This window comes from Platalea leucorodia (genome assembly GCF_965183815.1).
Source record: "Platalea leucorodia genome assembly, chromosome: 3".
Classification (NCBI taxonomy): Eukaryota; Metazoa; Chordata; class Aves; order Pelecaniformes; family Threskiornithidae; genus Platalea; species Platalea leucorodia.
In genome coordinates, this window is record NC_138825.1 from 1,988,091 (window position 1) to 2,010,920 (window position 22,830).

Genomic DNA, 22,830 nt, shown 5'->3' on the forward strand with positions numbered 1-22,830 from the left:
TGCAAAGCTGGGATTAGCATTGTACTGCCCTCAAGCTAATAAGCCATGCTAAGAGTTTGGATTTATTATCTTGGCCTCATCTCTTGGTAGCGTGGTAATTCAGCGCTGGCTTGGAGCTGGATAATGTACTGCTGACTCAAAGTGTGCTCGGGACAAACTTGTGCCCCTCTATGAAGGACAGTGCAAGCATGCTCTTTGTGAACATAAAGCCTTAATTAGTGGCACTCTTGTGATTATTATCATTGTTATAGTTATTATTGTATTACTGATGCCTTTGAACGTTGCCATTCTATAAACTGCGTTTGTTGACATGACAGGTATGTTACTGCACTGCATCACACGTCCATTTAGCTGTTTAGGCACTAGAGAACGTGGGAATTCTAGTTCAGACACTGCTATTTGTTTATATACTAATGCTTCATGTGAGGAATTCTAGTGAAATATGTAAATATTTTCATTAAGATAAAAATGTACACAAAAGGATTTTCTTACCTTTTTTTCCAATAATAAAATTGCATTGGCAGGAATGTTTCTACCTTGCTGTTCATTGCGTAATTTTTCTTAGTATTTGGTTATCACATTATTTTGAAAAGAGTGGCTACATAATATGAATTGAAATTGTTTTACAAATAAAAGTATTTAGTGGGTCAGATTATATTCTCATGTCTAAGTGAGATGTCTAAATGAAAAGGACCTCTGTAGAGTTACAGGGAATTACTGAGAGAAGGCTCTAGCCAAATACAGGTTTCCTACATTTTAAACTTCCAAAGCGTATCAACTAGGAAAGCCGCCTGCTTCCTGTCTCTTACAACAGGAACAGGAAAAAAGCATCATTCTCAGCCGAATACAGAATTATTTATTGCGTTTGTTCAGTGGACTCGCACGTGTCTTTCTGTAATGTCGCATCACGTCGTCTAGCTGCAGGAGCACGAGTAGCTGCTGCTCTGGCAGATCATCGCTGCTACGCTGTCTGTCTTCTTTCTGTGCTCCTGCATTTATAAGAAGATTGATTAGAACCTGTTTTTATATGAATCCATTTGAGTATTTCTATTTCTGATTTTTTGCGTGGAGCAGTGTTCTGCCAACTGAATGAAACAAAGCAGCAGTAAAGCTTCTGTCCGCAGCTATGGCTTTTTCTGCAAATGAAGTGGTTGCTGGCAAGCCTCTTGGGGGGCTGCGATCACTATGTGCTCCCATAAATAAACTCATCTGTCAAGTATATGACAGAAAAGACTGGAATATTGACTAATAAAATAATGTTTCATGAGCCCGTTTGGGTTTTTTAAACTCGGTCATTTAAGCAAATGCGTAGGAAAGTTGCCAAAGAATGCTAAAAACAGGTCTTTGCCTTATTTGAAAATACATACACTTTTTATACTGAAATAGTTTATTTATCTGGCTTTTTCAAAAACAACGTGCAGAAGTATTTTGCCAGAAGAGATACTTTTTCTATTTTCATAAACAAAGCCAGGCTTTTGTCAGTTGTGTGTACAAATGCCTGTATGTGTGCAAAATGCTTTTTGTCCCTGTTATAAAATTTAAAAGCTCGCATTTGGAATTACCCTTCCATTAATTTGAAAAGGGTTTTTTTTAAGGAAAATTGAATTATTCTGCTTGCACTGCCGTGTATTGCGATTACACTTCTAATGTATTGGTCAAAGTGAACCATGTGAAAACAACATTTTGGAGACAAATGTTATCCTGGTGTTTGCTTTGAAATCTTTGCAAATCCTTTCTGGTTCATTCTTTATTGTATTGGGCTCATAGCTTCTCCCTAGCAAGGCTGCTAAGAATCTTGCATCTTACCTACTTCCGTTTTGTCTTTGAAAACAGTCTTAACATCCCACATCCATTTTTTTTCACCAGGAAATGGTACTTGCCATTTTTTCACAGAGAAGCCTTTTCAAGTTCTTTCTCATCCTTGAATTCTCTCAGCCTAAGAGGAAAGCAGCATCGTTCAGGGTTGTTGATTCCAGGCTGATCCTAATAACATTAACCTGACAAGGCCCAAAGGGTTTCTTTCTCAATGCAGGCAGTCAAATTCTATAATCCTTTCACTAAATGTATCAAACTCTATCTTTATTTTTTTCTCCTGTTACTCTACTTCAAGGCTGTATCTAAATGTTACCGCTGGGGTGGTCAGAAACTTCCTTCTTTTCTGGCTCTATCCAATGTTCTGTTTATGCTATTTGTTCTAGTGCCAACATGGTCCTTCAACATAGCTTTTTCTCCTTCTTTGACGTTTATCCTATTGATGTATTTTTGGAAGCAATACTATCCCTTCCCGGCCTTTGTTTCACTAAGGTATAAAAATTAAACTCTTTTGGTCTTCTTTAACGTGATACAGTCTTCATTCTCTTATTCATCCTAATAATCCTTCACTGCATCTGTTCCTGTTTTTATTCCGATTTCTTGAGATCACTTGTAAAGAACATGCCAGATGAGGCCACTATGTGTTGTGTATTGGTTTTGTGTACCTTCTGGAATGGCATCCAGGATATATTCTAGGATCAAATTTCCTTTTTCCTGTCTGCAGCTCACCCATGGATCATAGTCATTCTATAATTAAAAAATAGCGTGAGATCTTACTTCTTTGTGCTGGTTCAACTTGTGTTGCAAGCTTACAGCACAGTGCTAGACATAAGGCTCTGAAAGTATGGGCTTTGGTTAAATTTCATTCCATGTCTATTTGTTTCATCGTCAAGAAACCTCTGTTTCTTCCAATATGACAAATCCATCTCTGGGTTCACAGTGCCTCCCGGCTTGCTGTCCACAGCAAATCTCATTAGCATCCTCATCTTTTGTGCCAGTGTCTTTAGTGAAAATATGAAATGTTACTATTCCAGAGCTTGTACCTAGAAATCTCAGTAGTATCTTCCATCCAGCCTAATTGTTTCTTTCTGTAAAGCTTGCTATAAAACTTCATCCGGTATCACATTACAGTTCTTGTACAAATTGTCATTTTCTTGAGATTAGCCAATAATCACATATGCTACTATTCATTTTACTGAATATTTCATAAATCTTTTACAAATGCATTAGATTTATGACACTGTCCTCAAAATAAAGATAGTTGGGTATTGCTGACTTAATTTTTCTACCCCAAGAGGTCTTTTATGCATTTTCTTCCATACTTTTAATTGTTCTTTTCTTCAAAATTTTTTTCTAAATCTTACATACTACTGAGATCTGATTACCCAGCTTGTCATGATCTGGGAAACTCCCTCCATTCCTTCTTAAAAATATAGGTACATTATTTGCTTTTCTCCATCTTATGGAGTAATTTATTGGTTGATTCTTTTTATTTAAAATGATGTAAATGAGCGAATCAGCATGCAGTTTTGTCTACTAGTTCACTCAGGGTTATGACAAGAAAATTTTCCCTGTGCTTGGAATGTTTATGCTCTCTGAGTATTGCTTTCACTGTCAGTGAAAATTTCAGTCTGGTCTGCATTGACCCTTTCTGCCTACAGAAACTGCATTTTTTGTTTTTTGTCTAGGGGAGTTCTATCAGATACGTGAAGTCCGGAGAGAACACCAATGATCACGTAATTTAGCTTCACCCTGTTTTCTCTTCCGCTATCACAGATATGTGTTCAGGTCTGAGGTGCCATCCCTGCTAGAACTGGGAACAGTAAAGACTCCTTTATTTTGAAAGAAATTTGAACCTGGAACTTCACTTGAAGGTGTCTGAAAGCTTCATTTGATATCACTTGCCAAGACATTCAGTGCCACTGTTGGAAAATTCTGTGTCCATCTAATGATTCAGGCAGTCATTGTGCACACTCTTTCTCTTCTAGATTAAGAAGTGTTAAGATTTGAGTGTTTAAAAAATAAATTTCTGTAAGTCTATAAGCTCAAGTCAGTGAAATTATCTTCATTCCGTGTTTGGAAAGGAACTCAATACATTATAAAATCTTCATATGAGGTGTGCATGCAAATGGGCCTTTACCAGTTGAGTTAGACTTTTTGTTTTTACTCTTGACGATATTGAAGTATTGTGCAGTCAAGAGAAATCTCCTACTGCTTTCAATTTCCTTTGTTGCAGATTATGGAGTCTTGCTGACCATGCCTTGATAGCTCGTTGTAATATGGAAGAAGCAGTGCGGAGTGTGTCTTTCAGTCCTGATGGATCACAGTTAGCACTTGGAATGAAGGATGGCTCCTTCATTGTTCTGCGAGTACGGTGAGAAAATCTTACGTTCGTTTCTCATGTTATTAGTTTTTGTCCCCTGAGTGATTCAAGACCATATTATAAAGTCTTTTATTCCTATAAAAAGAAAAATTGATTGGATATTTTATCAGAAACAAAGAGTAAAAATTGAGCATATCGTTCCATAACATCACTTGGTGTTTTAAAAGGTGGTGGTTCGGCAATTATGCTTTATTTAATTAAAAATATTAGCTCTTTGTAATAATGTTGATAAAATTTAAGATTTTCACGTTTGGCTTTTTTTCTTTTTTTTCTCTGAAATTATACAGATATTTTGTGAAAAGAAACGTGCATAAAAGAGATAACATAGTTTTGAGAGGGATCTCCTTGATCATATGGTTCATTTCCTGCCACATGCAAGAACGGATACTATGCAAAATAATCAGTGATTGAAAGACATTTTTAAGCATTTGCAAGATATATGTGAATTCTGCTTTTCATACTAGATGATAAGCCTTTTTTTGCATGAAGGCATTGTATGCGGTAGGCATTTTCTGTGTGCAGTACTATTATGGAAGACACGCAAAAGCAGGTGAAACATAAAATTGGCCGTAGTGTGAAATGGCCAAACAAAATAGCATGATTTTAAAACACATAAGCTATTTTAATTGATATTTGGTAGAGTTTACCACTTCCTTAACATTATTCCATAGGTTTGGTAAGCATATATTTAAAATACTTTGAACTACTAGGTGATAGGAGGGAGAAGCCTGTAATTGATGGAAGATCCATGAAAACCTCTGTAATGTACTGTTTTAATGACAAACCTTAAGTGATCTGTTCATATTAATTTAAATCCTTTTCAAAGACTAGTATTTTTCTAAAGAAGTTAATCTTCTTTGTCTCACAGTAATCTTGTCTTTGCTAATTTGCCTGACACCTAACATTATTCGTGATTCAGCTGGCGGAGTCTGATAATGATAAACCCAGCGTTATTCCTGACAGAGTGGCAACGCCCTTGTGTAAGGCCCTCCCTGCAATTGCTTCTCCAGCTGTTTCTTCTCTGTGACAGATCTTCTGACAGGGTAACAAATCTGCAGCCCGTGATCCAGGAAAACTGGACGATGGCAATGTCTGGTGTTGGCATTTTTTTGAATCATTTACTCAGCGACATGAATCTTTGTTCTCCTTTTTCTTGGCCGTGACGGACCTGGATCTATGGAATAATCCGGAGAATTAGCTGCTCTTCTCAGTAGCAATATTTACCACTATGGCATAGTCATGTTACCAGTTTTCAGTAATAAGGCAGAGCTAAGCATTTTTTTTTTTTCCCAAAACACTTTTTGAAGGAAAAAATGGCTGTGAATAAATAAGAATTTTCCCAACAAAATTTCTACTGTTATTGACATTTTGGAGTTTCACCATTTTAAGGGAAATTTCTAACAAAATTATTCTGTTAGTTTTTTTAAGATCCTAATCATCTATAACATTAACCTTTCCACTCATATCAGCATCTCCCAGAAATCTGTCTTCAGTTACGAATGATTCTCCTTTCAGGATTCTGCTTTTAACAGTACTATGTGTCCGCATTTTTAAGATATATTAACAAAATTTATTGGTTTTTAAATAAATTTGAGTCTTTTCATAAATTTGATGCTACTAGCAGTAATTAATTAAAGCAGAAATCAGGAAAAATATTTTAAAAGCTTAAAATGGAGGTAATAGAAGCATGACTTCTGCCAAAGACTCTTTGTCACAAAATTTCCTTACAGCCCAAATGTATAATCTGGTATGGATTGTCTTTGTAAATACAAAATTAATGGCACTGAGACTTGGCTCATTGTTCAGTTAGCTCAGGGGAAGATTATTTTTTTTTAAATTTTCTTTTAATTCTTTCCTGATAGCCAAAGAATTTGGGGGAACCTACTTGCAAAAATTTTGTCTGCATTCACTCGCATTGCAAATTTTGGTTCTTTGATTGATAGGAAAGGGAGTAATATTAAATGTAATTTGATAGGGGAAAATTTGAATATTTTTTGAAAACTAGGTTATACAGCTGTCTTGATTTTTTTTGAAGACACATGCAAGAGACTGTCATTTCTGTTTTTCCACTGGTGGGTGATGGTGGTGGTGGTGCTGGAAGCCCCAAAGCTGTAGCTAACAGGTCATGGCATGTGGGATTAATCCTGTCTAACTTTACCGGTCTAATTGTTAGCCTCTAATCTAAACCGTTTGCCTGTCTCCCCAAAAGAGGCAACATGGAGAAATGGGTATCTCCCAAAGGCCATTTCAACATGGTCTTGTGAGAGACAGGGTAATCGCTCTTTAGATGGAACTCTTTTTCCATTGTCTATATTAAAAAAAAGATTAAGTGTGGCCTAGTTTAAACTAGACAGCTAACTATTTTACTGCTAAAATTAGGTGAATAGGATGAAGAGTATCATTGATAGGTAAAGTTGTTTCTAACTTTTGCTTTAAAAGTATGCTTATAACCGATGAAAGCAATGGGAACTTCTCAAAAAAAGGATTTTTTCATGAAATGTGCTTTCTGTTGTACAAATTATTCAGTGCATCTATCTTCATATTTGTCTTAAATATTTGTGGATTGCATGTTCACAAGTTTACAGTTCACATTTTCACTATCGGTTCTTGCAGAGACATGACAGAGGTAGTTCATATTAAAGACCGAAAAGAAGTAATCCATGAAATGAAATTTTCACCAGATGGCTCTTACCTTGCTGTGGGTTCTAACGATGGCCCAGTGGATATCTACGCGGTTGCTCAGCGATATAAAAAAATAGGAGAATGCAACAAATCTTCTAGTTTTATAACTCATATTGACTGGTCTGTGGATAGTAAATTCTTGCAAACCAATGATGGTGCAGGAGAGAGACTGTTCTACAAGATGCCGTGTAAGTTTACAAGTGGCTCATGTTATGAACAAGTAAACTTCAGCGTTGATTTGAAGAGAAGAACAAAAGTATGATATAAATAGTACATCTGCCAGCAGAGTTTCTTGACTGGAACTTACATAAATATCTAACGTTTTGCCACTTTTGTATGTTTTTAGCATGTTTATGTGCAGCTGCATTAGAACTTGTAAGATGTGTGATGTCATCAAATACCACAAATGTGAGATTATACTAATTTAGAGTAAAATTGTGACTCTTCATAATTAATCGAGGCTAAAAGACTAATCTCAAGAATACACAGATAAATGTGATGAAAAGAAATGGAGTTTACTGAAAAAACCAAATGATTAAACAGATTATTCACTTGCGTATTTTCAGCTGGGAAGCATCTAACTAGCAAAGATGAGATCAAAGGAATTCACTGGGCCTCATGGACCTGTGTGATAGGATCTGAAGTGAATGGAATTTGGCCAAAATATACAAACATGACAGATGTCAACTCTGTGGATGGAAATTACAACAGCTCAGTGCTAGTGACTGGAGATGACTTTGGGCTGGTTAAATTATTCAGATTTCCATGCCTAAAGAAAGGTGAGATAGAATTCTGTATTTCTGAAGAATGCGATATTTACTTTGATACCGTATCAGTATATTTTCTAATGGTGGCTTTTGATTCTTGCGCATAATTCAAATTAGGGTGTGCACAATTCATATTAGTATTAATGGACATGAAGATGAGACTTTAGCCCTCTAGCACTTTCCTGCCAATGTATATGTACTTGGATTTAGAGATTGTTGAGAATATATAGTTTAACATGTGCTTATTCTGATATTACATTTTCAGAAACTAATTCAGCAAGACTTTACATCACATCAAAATTGTATCAACACCAGATGCACTACTATAATTGGTCCAAATTTATGCCAGTAACAATTTGAGAAACTTCAGTAGGATTCCCTGTCTGGTAGCGCGTGGTGATGTAGCTCTGTCTGAACTATTTGCTTCATATCTGTAGTAGGCTTTTAATGCAGACTGTGTCCTCGGTATTTGCACCGTACTGTGCATAAAGCCAACAAAACTAAAGAAAACGTTTTGGCTTTCCATGACCTTCGGTGTTCAATTTGATGTCGTATCAGTGTATTTTCTGACAGTGAATTTGAATTATGTGTCTAGTACAATACATGTGTATAATTCACATTAGCAATAATGGCCGTAAAGGTGAAAATTAAACCCTATGTGTGTCTGATGCTTCCTGCCAAGGTTTAAGTGCTTTTCGGAAAACTGAAGTGAACGTATCATTCATATGATTTTATGCCATTTATTTTTATTTTGTAATTACTAATAGTATCAGAATATCAAGAGGCATTTAAGTATTTTTTTGTTTTCAGTTTTCATAAGAGTATTTAGTCTGTGTTTCCATTAAAAGACGCACTTTATTAGTTAGAGCGTTATTTTTTTTTTTCTTCTTAAGTACTAACAGTTCTATTTTTGGTTTTTAGGAGCTAAATTTAGAAAATACGTTGGCCATTCAGCACATGTAACCAATGTCCGTTGGTCCCATGATTTTCAGTGGGTTTTAAGTACAGGAGGTGCTGATCACTCTGTTTTTCAGTGGCGATTTATTCCAGAAGGGATAACAAACGGCATCCTTGAAACATCTCCTCAAGGTAAAAATGATCTCCTCATAATTATTTATTAAATAAAATCAACAGAGAATGCAGCGCTGTTGGAAAAGCTTTTATTGAATTAACAGAAAATGTTTTTATTATAATTCCCTGGAATTACATATACTCAGCATGTTTGGGACATTTTACTTTTCATAGACAACCATTTGTTTCAGGCAAGGTACGTTAAAACTCTTTTGTAGTCTGCTATATTGTATGTTCAGGAATACACGAGTAGTATTTGTCAAAGTATGTGAAAAAAAGACATTTAGAGGGAGATGACTAGATCAAATTAAGTTTTCAAAATTAGCCATCTAACTTGCATGCAGAAATCTGACTACATGTGTTGAATTGTTTGATTTTCTTTTCAATGCAAATTCACATAGATATGTGATAGCTGTACTTTAGATTTTTCTTGTTATATCCACGATACTTACAATATTCTACAAAAGCCGTATGAACTACATAGAGGCAACTGCTGAAAATTGGATTCCCTTCAGCAAAAGGGCAAAAATTCACTCCATACCTGCACAATTTGGTAAAATACCTGTGTTACAGCAAATCTGTTTAAACACAGTGATCATGCTGAAAGTTATTATTTACTATTTCTGTATGTTTTCACTCCAAAGCCTGTTAAGAAAACAGTGCTCTCTCAGATGATGGAAAGGTACTAGTAACTACTCAGTTATTCTCCTCTCTGCCACCCTCCTGCCCCAGGCACTGAAACAGGAGAAACAGAAACGAAACCTGACACATTCAGCCAGCCCACATGATTTTTACAAGCTGCTTAAGCTCCCAAAGTTGTTGAATACTGCTTTGCCTGTAGTCTAAATTATCTAAAAACATCACATACTATTTTCATGTGATTAGATGTGTTATATATTGATTTTTTAATTTTTTTATGCAGAAGGTGGCGTTGATTCCTACAGTGAAGAATCAGATTCAGATTTATCTGATGTGCCAGAGTTAGATTCTGACATTGAGCAGGAAGCTCAAATCAACTATGATCGCCAGGTGAGTGAAAACTAATACACTGTGCCAATTACCTGACAATTTATCGTGACTATTCAGTAAAGATAAGCAAAAGAAGTTTGCAGTTAATTCATCAGACTACTCTAGGAATATTATTTTGACAGTATTCAGCTGATTACACAACCAATATACATAAAAACAGAGTTTACTTTAGTTGGAGATGAGAATTTCAGAGCGTTTGGAGAAAAGCATCGGTGTATATACCATTATATGTTAGAATAAAGAATATATGTTAAAAAGCATGAATTTAAACACGAGAGCTTATTAGTATCCCCACTCTCATGATAGGTCTTAGAGAAGACTTTTCAGTCCTATCAAATGTAGAATCCCAATTTGCAGAATACAGCTCACAGAGGTTTTTGTATGACTTCTGCATATTCAAAGCAGAACGCTCTTAACGAGTATGAAGCCTGTATAATACATTTATTTGTGATAGATTCTTTTTTGTTGCTAAGGACAACAATGTCCAAGAATTAAAATTGCCCTAGTTTATGGGAACCAAGTAAAATTGGTCTCTAATAATCACTTAATACACTTAATTTTTTTTCTATTTTCAGTACAACTATGTTCTGAGATAAATTAAGATAGATTGCTCCCATGCAAGAAGAAAACAAAACAAATAAGTATTGTTTCCTGCATTGATTTTTTTCAGGAACGGTAGTATGCCATTCCACTCTTTAACCTGATCTGTCAGTGCTGGTTTATGCGTTGTCACTATGGGCTTGCCTGGTGATCAGGACCGTTGCCTAAACTTGGTTACAGTCACCCAATCTGCTGTGCTCGTGTCACTCGGGCGCTGTGGCACCGCACGCCGCTCTGTGCGGGCGCTCTCTTGGCTGGCCTCCTTACCGTGCTCGGCTCTTGGCTCCTCTTCTTTCACAAAGCAGTTTTACCTTGCTGCTCCCTGACGTGAGGTTTCACCCTGCATCATAACAATTTGCACCCACACTACTATATCAGAAAACATTTTTCAAGTCACCAAGTTACATGAAGTTTAGAAAATGCCATAATAAAACATAGTTTTGCCCTTTTTATGTGCATGGATTATGATTACACATTTCTGCAGGGCTTTGACTTCATTTGGTGTATGGGATATTTAGTCCTTACCTAACAAGAAACTATTCAATCCTTTGTCATTCATCAGGCTGTTCCACGGCCGCCTTTATTGCATATTGCTCGAACACGTCTCTGAAGACAGAATTCTTTTCCTTGTGGTTCTTTCCATTCCATTCATGATACCGAGTGCTTCGCAAACACTGGTCTTTATAACAGTCTGTGATGTAGAAGGGTGCTGTTGTCTTTGTTTTGAAGGAAAGGAAATATTAACATCAAATTCTGCTCTCTGTCTTCTGACTTTCGCTTCTATTTAAAAATACTTGGGACCTGATTTTCAGGAGCTGTTGTCATTGTGAATAGAATATTACTTGTCACCTTGTCAGTGGAATGGTGAAAGGTCAGAACTTCCTCAGACCAGAACTGGGATCTTGTACTAAGTGTGAAAAATACACAGTAAGCTTGGTTCAAGTTGGTTTGAGCGATTTAATGGCTGACATAGAGCTGCTTTCTAGAATGTGAAGGATCACCTCTAATGTTCCATGCATTAGCCAAAGACCACCCTTTATCTTTTCGCCTCACTTTCTAGATTCTGCAATAAATTACATAGGTCGTTCTGACAAGAGCTTATTTTACTTCTTTATTACAGAGATTGATTGTGTTTGCCAAGTGAAACAGAGCTTTTGTAAAATTTTCTCCCTCCCCTCTCTTTTACTCCAAGTCTCATTGGGGTGCTTGTCCCATCCTCCTCCTCCTCTCGTTCTCCTGATTTTCCATCTGGATTCAAGTCAGACAGCGTTCTCCTCCACGCTGTCTATGTGTCAAAAAGGACGTCTGGGTTTAAAAACTAAAAGTGAAAAAATAGGCAGTCAAACAGCAATATTTCAGGCAGGTTAGTGCATGAAAAAGCTAGAAGCAACTTAAAATAGAATCTTATACAGGAAACATGAGACAACCCCAAGAATAAGCTGCACTTTACATTTTATTAAAGGAAATAATTTACAAAAGCACATGGAAACAAAAACATTAATCTTATTTTGAGAACTGGGTTTGGTTTGTGGTTTTGGGGTTTCTTTAACATTATGGATGAAGCAGTGTAGAGGATTCTAGATTTTGAGGTGCATTAGAAAATGATGATCCTATATTCTGTTTCATTGGGAGCATTCACTGAGGGGCAAGAGTAAATGGATGAGAACACTCAGGATAAAGTACAATACATACGAGTGACAGGCACGGTCTGTTAAGGCTCTATTTGCCTACCATTTCAAAAGCTCAGCTCGTTCTATGAACACCTTTCTTGTAAAATCCAGTATTCCATCTTTGCAGTCAGGTTGATTTCTGTGGGAATGGCAATTTCATTGTCCTTTTGGAAAATCCAAGAAATGGAGGCACAGAAAACGAACAATAAAGCTATATTTCAGCATTATAATTGATTTTCATAGAATCATAGAATTGTTTAGGTTGGAAAAGACCTTTAAGATCATAAAGTCCAACTGTTTTCCTAGCACTGACAAGTTTTGTTTGGTGCCACAGCTTTGAAGATGCTTCAAACATCTTTAGCAGCTCCACAGAGTTTGAGCATTTCTGAAAGATTTATAGTATTTTGTGGTTTTAGTGTATTTATAAAGCTGTAATTCTGCTTTGGGATTCTGGACACATTGGCAAATCACTTAAGTGCTGTTGGTTACTGTATATTTCACCATAATGCCTAGATAGAATTAATTCATTATGTTCAGCTTTGAGCAGGTACACTGAAGCACATATGAAGTTAAAAGACACTTTTAAAGTTCCAGTCAATATTTAAATTCCTTTTCGCTACGTGACACTGGAATCTTCTAGAAACAATACACTCTGCTGCTGCCGCTCCACACGAATGTGCTGGGCCACTCACATGTCAGGGGACTTCATTGTCAGGAAAACATTTATTATTACCTGCAGTTCTGTAGGGAGCAATAGTGGCTTACTCTGTGTTGTAACTACTGAACAGCACATTAACATATGTTCAATCTAATACTTAAAAGAAAGTCACTTTCATTCATATATACAAATATTTAGAAAACTGGAGATGTGCAATTAACTGTAACAATTATTCTTCAGGTTTACAAAGAAGACCTACCTCAGCTGAAACAGCAAAGTAAAGAGAAAAACCATTCTGTGCCCTTCCTTAAAAGAGAGCGAGCGCCTGAGGACAGTTTAAAGTTGCAGTTTATACATGGGTAGAGTAATATTAGATAATACTTGTGTTTTTTCTGATTATTAAAACATGCTAGCAATGTTAATCAATTCACATCAGAGCATTTATCAAAGCGTTTTTCAGTACTTACCCACAATTAATTTGTCATTATTACTGTGGGTAATTTTTGGAATATCGGACATAGATTTTCTTTTTTCAGTTGTATTTGTTAAGGAACAAGCGAAGGTTATAATACTGTAGCCATATAATAAATAATACATCAGTGTTGTGTTTTATAAAATGACATTTTAAACTAGCTGTTCACTACACCTTATGTTTCCTGGAGCAAAGCTTCTCTGTTAAGTTGATCAAGATAGCTGTGATTTGTAAAAATGCCTGATAGGTTTCTGCTTGAACCCAAGTCCCTGTAAAACTTATTTGGACACAATTATATGTGGATTATATATTCTTTTTGTGAAATTAGTACTAATTTAGGGGTTAGGTGCAAAGTAAACCATGAGCAGATTCATGAATGCCTGCACTTTGTGGGAATATTCTCTCTCTGGCTGTGTGCTGTGATATTTTGGAGCCAAAGCTGACACCGCAGGAGTACTCTGTTCAAGTTAATTATTTGCACAACTTGTTACACACAGTACCAGAATAGTTTTGAAACAGAATATAATTTGTTTTGTATTTATTTCAGCTATAGAGGCTATGACTGCCGAAATAACTTGTTCTACACACAAACCGGAGAAGTAGTGTATCATATCGCTGCTGTAGCTGTTGTATATAATAGGCAACAACACACTCAAAGGCTGTATCTTGGCCACGATGATGACATCCTCAGCCTAAGCATTCACCCAGTGAAAGACTATGTTGCTACTGGGCAGGTGGGTATTTAGAAGTGATGATCTTGGCAAAATGTGGAAATAGATTCCCTTAATAATATATAATTAGGAAAAATGTGGTTCTCTCTGCCCTTCAGTATGGCGTTTCCTTCTAAATATGGGTAAGCTGCGTATCGTTTCCTGTATCGCTGCCAAACTGCTGGGGAGTACTGGGATGGAAACTATTTGAGGTGATTATTAAATCATTCCTATATAACAGAAAAACTGCCAATCTTATGCTGTGGCCCTGCAAAAAATCTTATATTCACTTTGAGCCACTGCTTTCATCTGTGAAATGCAGGAGCTGTATTTTATCTACTTCCTAGGAGGTTTCAGGGTTTCATTAGTCAGTCTCAGGATTTTTGTATTGTAGTAGCATTCAAAAGCCTTATTCTGACAAAGGCTGTTTTATGTAGGGCACTCTACTGATATCTGGTACTGAATATGATATCATGAATATTCATATCTATTCATATATCATGATAAATGATATCATTAATATGATATTGAATGCTGATGTTTTAGAGAACATCTGATATTTCTCTAAAAGAGATAATAGATCTTGAAAAAGATAAATAGGGCAAGTGGAAAAGTAGTTACCTCTGGAGTGTTTTGAAGATGTGATTGTGCTAATTACTGATATTGGTCTGCTTTGAACTTCTACGAGCAGATATTCCAATTAACGCTCTGATTTAGGTTGGAAGAGATGCTGCTATCCATGTTTGGGACACACAGACACTGAAATGTTTATCGTTGCTCAAAGGCCAGCATCAAAGAGGAGTGTGCGCGCTGGATTTTTCAGGTAAGCCACAACCTACATTTATCTAAAGGATTAATTAAAAAGCAATCCTTATGATGAAATCTTAATTTGAATAGCTAGCCAATTTTACAACCAATACAAATTTTACATCTGTCTGCCGACGGTTTTGATAAAAGTAGTGTGTATAGTAAATCCAGTCATGGGCCTTTTCTCAATCGATCAATAATTGTCTAATACATCATACCAAGTGTACAGCTGGGACTCTGGTGGCTGTCCCCATGGCGGTATAATAACTTAAAAGCAGGCAGAATGGTGACTTGCAGTGTATAAATGAGATGGAAATGTGATCTGTAGGCTCATACAATTCTTCAAATTTGCTAACAATTCCCACATTTTTCAGTGAGTTTACAGAAAAAGTAAATATGCCAAACAGTTTTCTGCTGTTTCTGCTACTTGTCTTTCTGAGATGGATGACCTAAGTTGTCTAGTTATCAAAGGGTAATTCCTGTATTCAGCACTGAAAAACATTATTCATATGGTGGTGACTTACATACTTTTGCATCTTTATAAAAGTGCCTAGAAATCCATTCTCCCCTTTTCTATTAAAAAAAAACAAAAAAGGAGATTACTCTAGCTGAACTATCCTTTTCTTAACTCTGATTTTTTTTTTTTTTTTCAATTAAACATAATTTATTTCATATTCTCCTTTCTAGAAATATGGTAAGAATTCATTAGGACATAGATCACATTTATGAGACAGAACTATATGAAAGAAGTTTTAAATCCACAAAGATAAGTCTGTGGAACTGAGTCATATTCCATTATCAGAAGAGGAGCCTTGGTGTTCATCCAAGAGCTGCCATTCAAATGTGAAATTGCTGATCCGCTGTGGCATGTAACCTAGCTCTGAAAGCAGATATGCTACCAGAAGAAGGGAAAATGGATAAGGATGATCTAATTGGCGTAGTATGCATAGATGTTAAAAAACTTCTCATTAAGATCCCTAGTTGAACAAACACTCATATATTTAGAAAACACTTAGTGTGTGGTTTATGTTTTTAAGAAAAATTAAGATTCCTGTACAGATAGTAGTACTCTGTGTATTAGAATCCATGTACCTCTATAAAAGCCTGAAGAATAAGCTGGCCACATGTTCTTTGGACATAAATCTGTACAAAAACATTAAAGCTCTTTTTAAAAGTAGCGACCACTGACATCATTACAGCGTTGCCTTAGGCCCTGATCCTGAGGATGCCCATACTGCATTCCTAATCGGCTTTAGTTAAGGTTCTTGGCACAGAGAGGAGCAGATAGTTGTGCAAATATGCACCTCACTATGGGATCAGAGTGCTACTTTGGTCTTATGTAGGGAGTTTTCATTGTGTTAATACCAGATATTTCTAACCTAGGTTCAGGTCACACTACTTGGAGCTGAAAGAAAAAAAAAGACAGACTCCCAGCCTTTTTTGGCTGTACTTGATCTGGCGGCTGACTCTGTACTACCCCTTCTCTCTGCCCTTACTCACTTTCTGAAATGTCTGCTATTGGCCATTTCTGAAAACACTGTACAGGGCCGGGTCACTTTGGTAGGACCCCTCTGATGGTGTTATGATTCAAGATTATAATTTCATTCATGCAATGTTTGGTTGTGCCCTCTGGTGGCTAACTTAACATCTATAATTTTGGATAGTAACTGGAGTGTAGAGCACATATTAGTGCATAAAACCTCCTGTTTCAAGTGAATAAAGTTTAAATTGTATTCTTAACAACAAAATTTTGTCAACCATGTTCCATTTACGTAATTGAGTTACCCCTAAAGATAATTCTTGTCATCAAAATATACAAATATATCTCTTAAATAATACGTACTACTGCATATTTACCTTTCATATCAGCTATCTTCATAGCATTTTATCTCACTATTATAGCATAGTTCTTACTGTCTCCTTTGCTTTCCTTTCTCATTAACTTTTTGTGTCTCCTTCTTTGTGTCTTTGTTTTCTTTTTTTAATAAACTCAGTTTTTGTTGCCTGTCCTGTTTTGCAACTTCATTCCTTCCTGCCTACTTACACTCCTTCCATCTGGGCCTGTTTCCTTCAACTGTGAGCTCTTTTCCTCTTTCTGTAATTCCCCTGCTCCTCCTTAACTTGACATAGAACTCAGTTGCTAAATACTAAATAACTAACTCACTATTAAGTCTAGCTGTGAGGACCTATTCAGCCTTATGAACTTTGAAGTAGTTCTAATGGAGTAATTTATACCAGTGGCACTCTTTTTGTTCTTGAAGTCAAATATGCTTAAGCACAGAGTCCTTAACATCTGTCAACTTCTACGAGAAGTAACATTCTCAAATCATTGCTTTCATTCACTCTTTTGGCCACCTCACCAGTTCTTTACTTCCTCCACCTTTAACTTTTCTTCAGTTAAAAAAACAATAATCAGATAATCAGCTCCTGCCAAAAACTATAAAGTTCAGTTCTCTTATCATATACTTCAGCAATTATGGCTTAGTTTCTAAAAATTTTCAATATTCCATGACAGTAGTTTGTCTCTAAAAGTTTGTTAACAATGGTCTTGTTTATCGTTATTTCATACGCATAGCAAGGATGCCTAGGTGCTGTTGAATTATGTATGATACTCCGTTCTTGCTTTTCTTCCTCTCATTATCAGTAGTGCTGTGTCTTTCCTGCAGTAGAAGAGATGATAGCCAGCTGCTAATTTCAGCCTTATCATTTTCTATCATATTTATAGTTTCATTACATTGCCTATTAACTTTTAACCACTCATTTCATTAGACGCTAATAATTCTTGTCACCATTTCAAGCAAAAGAAAAGAAGCATCATCTGATCAGAAGTATTTCAAAGAAAATGTAATGTGATTTTGGAGTACTTGGACTTCATGAAACTGACTCTCATTGTCTTGTTTGATCCTACCTACCATCCTTGTACTTACACACGGGAATGTTTTGTGTCTGCCTTTGCGAAAGATCAATGGCTTGACAAGGAATACAAATTAAAAAAAAAAAAAATTAGGTCAGACATACAAACGTAATAGAAGACAATAAAATCCAAAGAATGCCTTTTCTAGGAAAGAATAGCTTGTCTTGTAATCATCCAGTTAAAAATTAAGCAGAAAAATCTTGTTGTGACCTCTAACACAACCTGTTCAGTCTCCGATAAGGGTGATGCCACATTTAAAGTCACTTTAGTTAAGAAGAGGAAGGATAGGTCATGGATTAGCAGAGTGCTCTGGGAAATCTATGGATTCCGGTTTGATGCGTCTTCACCGAATAGGGATTCATTTTGGTGCGAAGTATTGCAATGTGAATCCTCCTTGTGGATAAAACTTTCAGCAGGTGTAGGCTTCAGTCATCTTAAGAGGTTGGGCAGGCTGACTGTCTTCCTCAGTTCATTTGTCTAATTCTGTACGCAGTCTACTCTAGGAACTGAAGGCCATCAGTGAATCTGAACCCTTATCTCTCAAAGTATTAGTTCCTTTTTTTACTTCATTTGTAATACATCATTTGAAATTCAGTTTACAATGTATTTGTTGTGTTCATTGCCTGTTATATTTTCAGCTAAAGCCTTAGCACCTTTAACATTAAGTATTGCTTCTGTACAGCTGATGGCAAATGTTTGGCATCTGTTGGGCTAGATGATAATCATGCCATTGTGTTTTGGGATTGGAAAAAAGGAGAAAAGCTAGCGACAACCAGGTAAGAATACAGCTCTGCATAAATGTGCCCTCTGACTACATTTTTCTGAATAGTGTCATCCACACGTATTGCTTTGTTTATAGGAAAAAAACAGAACATCTCTCTGAAAACAGAATGGTGGTTCGGAGTACTATACCCAGATTAAAAACCTTGGGCTCTACATTTTAGTGTTTGGAAATCCTGTGGACTGTTTCTGCCAAGAGTTCCCTAGCCTTTCTGTTAGGATAGCTACATTGATATCATAGCTCGTTTAATGAGTTTCAAGTTAAGTTAATATTTTCTCCTAATTTTATTTCCCGATTCATGGCAGAAGTCATCAGAGAAGTTATATTTTCCTTTATGCATCAGATGATATGCTGGGTTCCATCAGTGTATATATGCAGATCACTTTTCTAAAAAGAAAAAAGTGTTCCCTCTAATATAAATAGATTTTTCAAGGTCTACTGATCTCGCCTTCCTTCTGAGTCAGCTTTTTCTGAGGTATTTGCTCTTTGCAGTTACAAACAGAAAGCTTAGCTAATGCCATGTAGTGAAGAAGCTTTTGCAATTACTTGAAGGGACCACTGTTGGGAAGAGAATTGGATTACAGTTTACGTTTGCTTTTCTTCTTCTAAAATATTGAATTGCAACATTTTCTTTGTATTCAATTACTTGTGCATGTTAGAAGAATCAAACTGTTTGAGAACCTGGTTTCTAGCCAGCAAATCAAATGTACCTCTGAGGTCAAGACACTAGAATTGTGTAGAATTCATGTAAGCATGGACTTACATACTAGAAAGGCAAGGAGTTCATTTCATACGCTGTCTGCAACCGTGTCACATCTAGCATCGGTCAGTAGAAATTATTAGTATAGCTGCAAAAAAGTGCCTGTGAAAGATAATTTACTTTTATGTATCACACCATTATCACTATTACATGGTGACATGTTCCAGAAGAAAAGATAAGATGTTCTCCTGGCAGCACTATCTGTTAGTAGTATACCATTACCGAATAAATAAACGTTTTGATCCAAGTGTGTGTGTACCATAATCTATTTTAGCTATACAATTTTGTCTCAGACATCCAGTTTATTAGGCAGCAAGATTTCAAATCCTGTTTAAAATTTGTGAGGCAGAGCTTGCTTAGCAACAGCGTTGTCTGTGTTGTAAAACGTGATGTTTTCATTTGCTTTCCAATCCGAGTTTTACTGTCTCCAGGCAGATTGTGCTTCAGACTCACAAGTGAAGAAATACCTTATATATTCCCACAGAGACCTTCTAGGCTTTTAAAAACAAGATAACGATGGGCTGTATGGCTACCTGTCTCCTGTTGCTCACAGGAGACATATAAGAGGAAGTACTCGGGTTCCTTTTAGTGTATAATACTGTACGTGCCCAATGTATCTACTATTATTGCTAACCTATGATTTTGAAAATATGCAGGGTCCTCACAGAAAGCATAAAAAATAGTTTATCTTCCAAAAAGTTCTAATTTAAATTATTGTTTATATTTTAGCAGTGCCTAAAGGCAAGTCCCCCATTCTGGTAAGCACAGTAGGACATATAAAAAGAGAGACAAAAACGAAGACAGGATAGTTTACATCCAAAGTTTAGACATGACTCACGTGGCCTTGCAGACAAGAATAGAAGGACATCTCCTTACAGTCGTATAGACCCACAAGAAGAATTCATCTAAAGGACTAAACCTGAAAAATGAAGTGTACATTCACTATGTACAAACATTCATTATGTTTATTCTATAGTTATGTTTATTTTTTGTGAACATTCTTTTGGTTAATCTTCTCGGGATGATTTATTTCAGCATGACTTCTCAGTTTTCTTTTCTTGTCACAATGTTCAGAATATACTCTTATTTATTTGTTTTAATTGCTCACTAGATAAATTATACAGCTTGTTTCTTTACCTTGGCTCTACAATCTTCTGTCTGGTTTCATTAAAATCCTTATTGAGTAAGCGTACACTGTTAGAATCAAAACATAGCTGAGCTGCTTTCGCTAGCTTCTCATGCCTTATATGCTGATGCAGTGCTGGTCCTATTTGATCCTAGTGTTTTGTATTAGTGGACTGCAATCCCGAAGGGAGCTGAGGGGGGCATTGTCAAACTTATTTACGATCTAAATCAGTGAACATCATGCTCTTCTTTCTTCATTCTGTAAAAGCAAATGTCCTGTGCCAGTCCCTGGGCACACAAGGACACAAAAACTGCACAGGCTTGTATACGTGCTTTGGTCTGACCGTTGTGGGAAATCGGGGTGGAAACGTAGGCCATACAGTCCAGATCTCACGTGCCAGCACTACTCATCCTATCACCCAGGCAGATGTACTCTTGTCGTTCTACAGGGGACACTGCACTGGGATGCAATTAGTTTGATTTTGGACTCGGGGCAGTACGTTTTGCCTGTGTGATGGATGCTTCCAGAAGAAGCAGTATGACCAGCCTGAACTGAAAGCTGGGCATCGTTATAGCAAGGCAGAGGAACAGGAGAGGGAGGGATTGCAAGAGGATGTACTTTGAATGTCAAAGGGGTAAAGGACCAGTTTTTGTCTAGACTGATTCACCAAAGGAAAGTACTGAAACCAAGAGGGTTATCGGAACCACGTGATTTTTCAGATCTGCTAAACCTGTCAGGTGAAAGGGACGGTATCATAGCACAAAACCTGAAAATTCATATTGAAAAGCTGGTGGGTTTTGCTTTTGGCGTTTTACAAAACACTCAAATACAAATAATTACTACTTTGCGTCTGGGAATAATTTTTGCAATGGTGAAACTTAAACTTACAAATTCCCATAAATACATACTCCAACAAGAATAGCTTTGATTACCAGAGAAATAAATTTGAAGGTGTATATGCTGCTGAATGAACTGTTCCCTAAATTATAGTTTTATAATTTGTTATTTTATTTTTCCTCTTGAAGCACAGTAGGTTAAAGACTTCCTTGTTTTTCTTGACAGAGGATTTTAAATATTTATGGATTTCTTATCCATTTAAATATTTATGTTGCCCTTTATACCTTCCCTTAATTGCATCGACCTTTGTTGCCTACTTCTTCGTTATGACTTAACTGAACTGCAATTCAGTGGGAGACAATTTTTATTCACCACATTTCTGTATTCTGATTCCTATACGATGTATGCTCAAATACATTCTGCCAGCGCTGTGGGTCAGACTTCCAAGGCTAAATTCTTGCAGATTAGAAATTCAGCTCTCTGCTTTTTCTTAGGTCGGGTAGTGATGGTAGAGGTAACGTAGGCACAGCCTCTGTGAGGCGGCTGCCAGTCCTCACAGGTTAAAGACCCGTACTCCTGGATTTGCACCAAGAGTATGGCAGTCATGGTGATCAGATTCTCACTGTTGAAGACTAGGTTTGGTTAGTCCGATATGATGAAATGCCATTTAGTTGGAAATGGGTTTTAACACTTTTGGAAGTGTTTTTTAATTTTTATTTTTATTGCAGGGGCCATAAAGATAAAATATTTGTAGTGAAGTGTAATCCACATCATGTAGACAAACTAGTCACAGTTGGGATGAAACACATCAAATTTTGGCAGCAAACAGGTACTGTATTGAGTATTTTATATTTAATTTATTTGAGAATGTATATATTTTTAATATGGGAACAACAGGGCCTGTATTGAGTATTTTATATTTAATTTATTCGAGAATGTATATATTTTTAATATGGGAACAACAGGGCCTGTATTGACTATTTTACATTTAATTTATTTGAGAATGTATATATTTTTAATATAGGAACATCATGTTCTCACTTTAAGAATTTGTTTTATTTGTAAAGCAATTTTCTAGTTACCCAAATACTAACGGGGTGAAAACCTGCCTCTGAATTGGCAAATATCACAATATTCCGTTCTCTTTGGAAGTAATTTCCAGCTAATTGTTTTTTAACTCAAGTCATACTGTTAAGGATTGCTCTTGAAATCCTTGGCTCTCAGAAAACACGCACTCCCGTAATTCACTTAGGCAGACTATGACCCTTGTTGTGAAAATGCCAGCTGGTAGCTAAGAATCTTAGGTGCCTCTGGCAGACTGCTAAAAGCGGTGGTGTTTGCACTTCAGGTACTGAGGTACCACTTCAGCAGTCCTTCAGCTTCAAGATAGAGCTGGTTTTCAGGCATCAGAGATGACTTCCAGAGATGGCAGCACGTGTTTCAAAGTGCCAGGCTGGAAAGACAGGTTTGAGGATGGACCTTAAAATACCTGCCTGGGCAAAACAAAAAAGAAATAAAGAACCAGGTGTTTTGCTGAAGTTCAGTTACAGTAATTTATATTTTATCCATTAGGCTAAAAATCATGATGTGGTATCACAAGAATCAAGGTAATATATTTTTTGTATGACACAGGAATTTTGTTTCCTTTTCTAAATAATGAAAAATGAAAATGTGTTTTCCATTCCTTAAAACCAGGGTAAGATTCTGCAAAATAAAAAGCAAAATATTTAGAATGGAAGCAGCTATCAGTC

The 22,830-nt window shown here is 36.4% G+C and overlaps 1 protein-coding gene across 3 annotated transcripts in view; it reads left to right on the plus strand.

The window, feature by feature from the left end:
• The window catches only part of EML6 (EMAP like 6), a gene marked incomplete at both ends in the record, with an annotated part of 118,890 nt that overhangs the window by 56,987 nt on the left and 39,073 nt on the right, over positions 1-22,830 (plus strand). For all 3 annotated transcript variants that reach the window (XM_082305416.1, XM_082305415.1, XM_082305417.1), the window contains 10 exons: positions 4,049-4,186; positions 6,809-7,065; positions 7,444-7,656; positions 8,566-8,733; positions 9,638-9,744; positions 12,913-13,031; positions 13,692-13,878; positions 14,572-14,677; positions 18,258-18,351; positions 21,808-21,908. In XM_082305416.1, the coding sequence (XP_082161542.1) occupies positions 4,049-4,186; positions 6,809-7,065; positions 7,444-7,656; positions 8,566-8,733; positions 9,638-9,744; positions 12,913-13,031; positions 13,692-13,878; positions 14,572-14,677; positions 18,258-18,351; positions 21,808-21,908 (1,490 nt within the window). The remainder of the gene's footprint in view (positions 1-4,048; positions 4,187-6,808; positions 7,066-7,443; positions 7,657-8,565; positions 8,734-9,637; positions 9,745-12,912; positions 13,032-13,691; positions 13,879-14,571; positions 14,678-18,257; positions 18,352-21,807; positions 21,909-22,830) is intronic.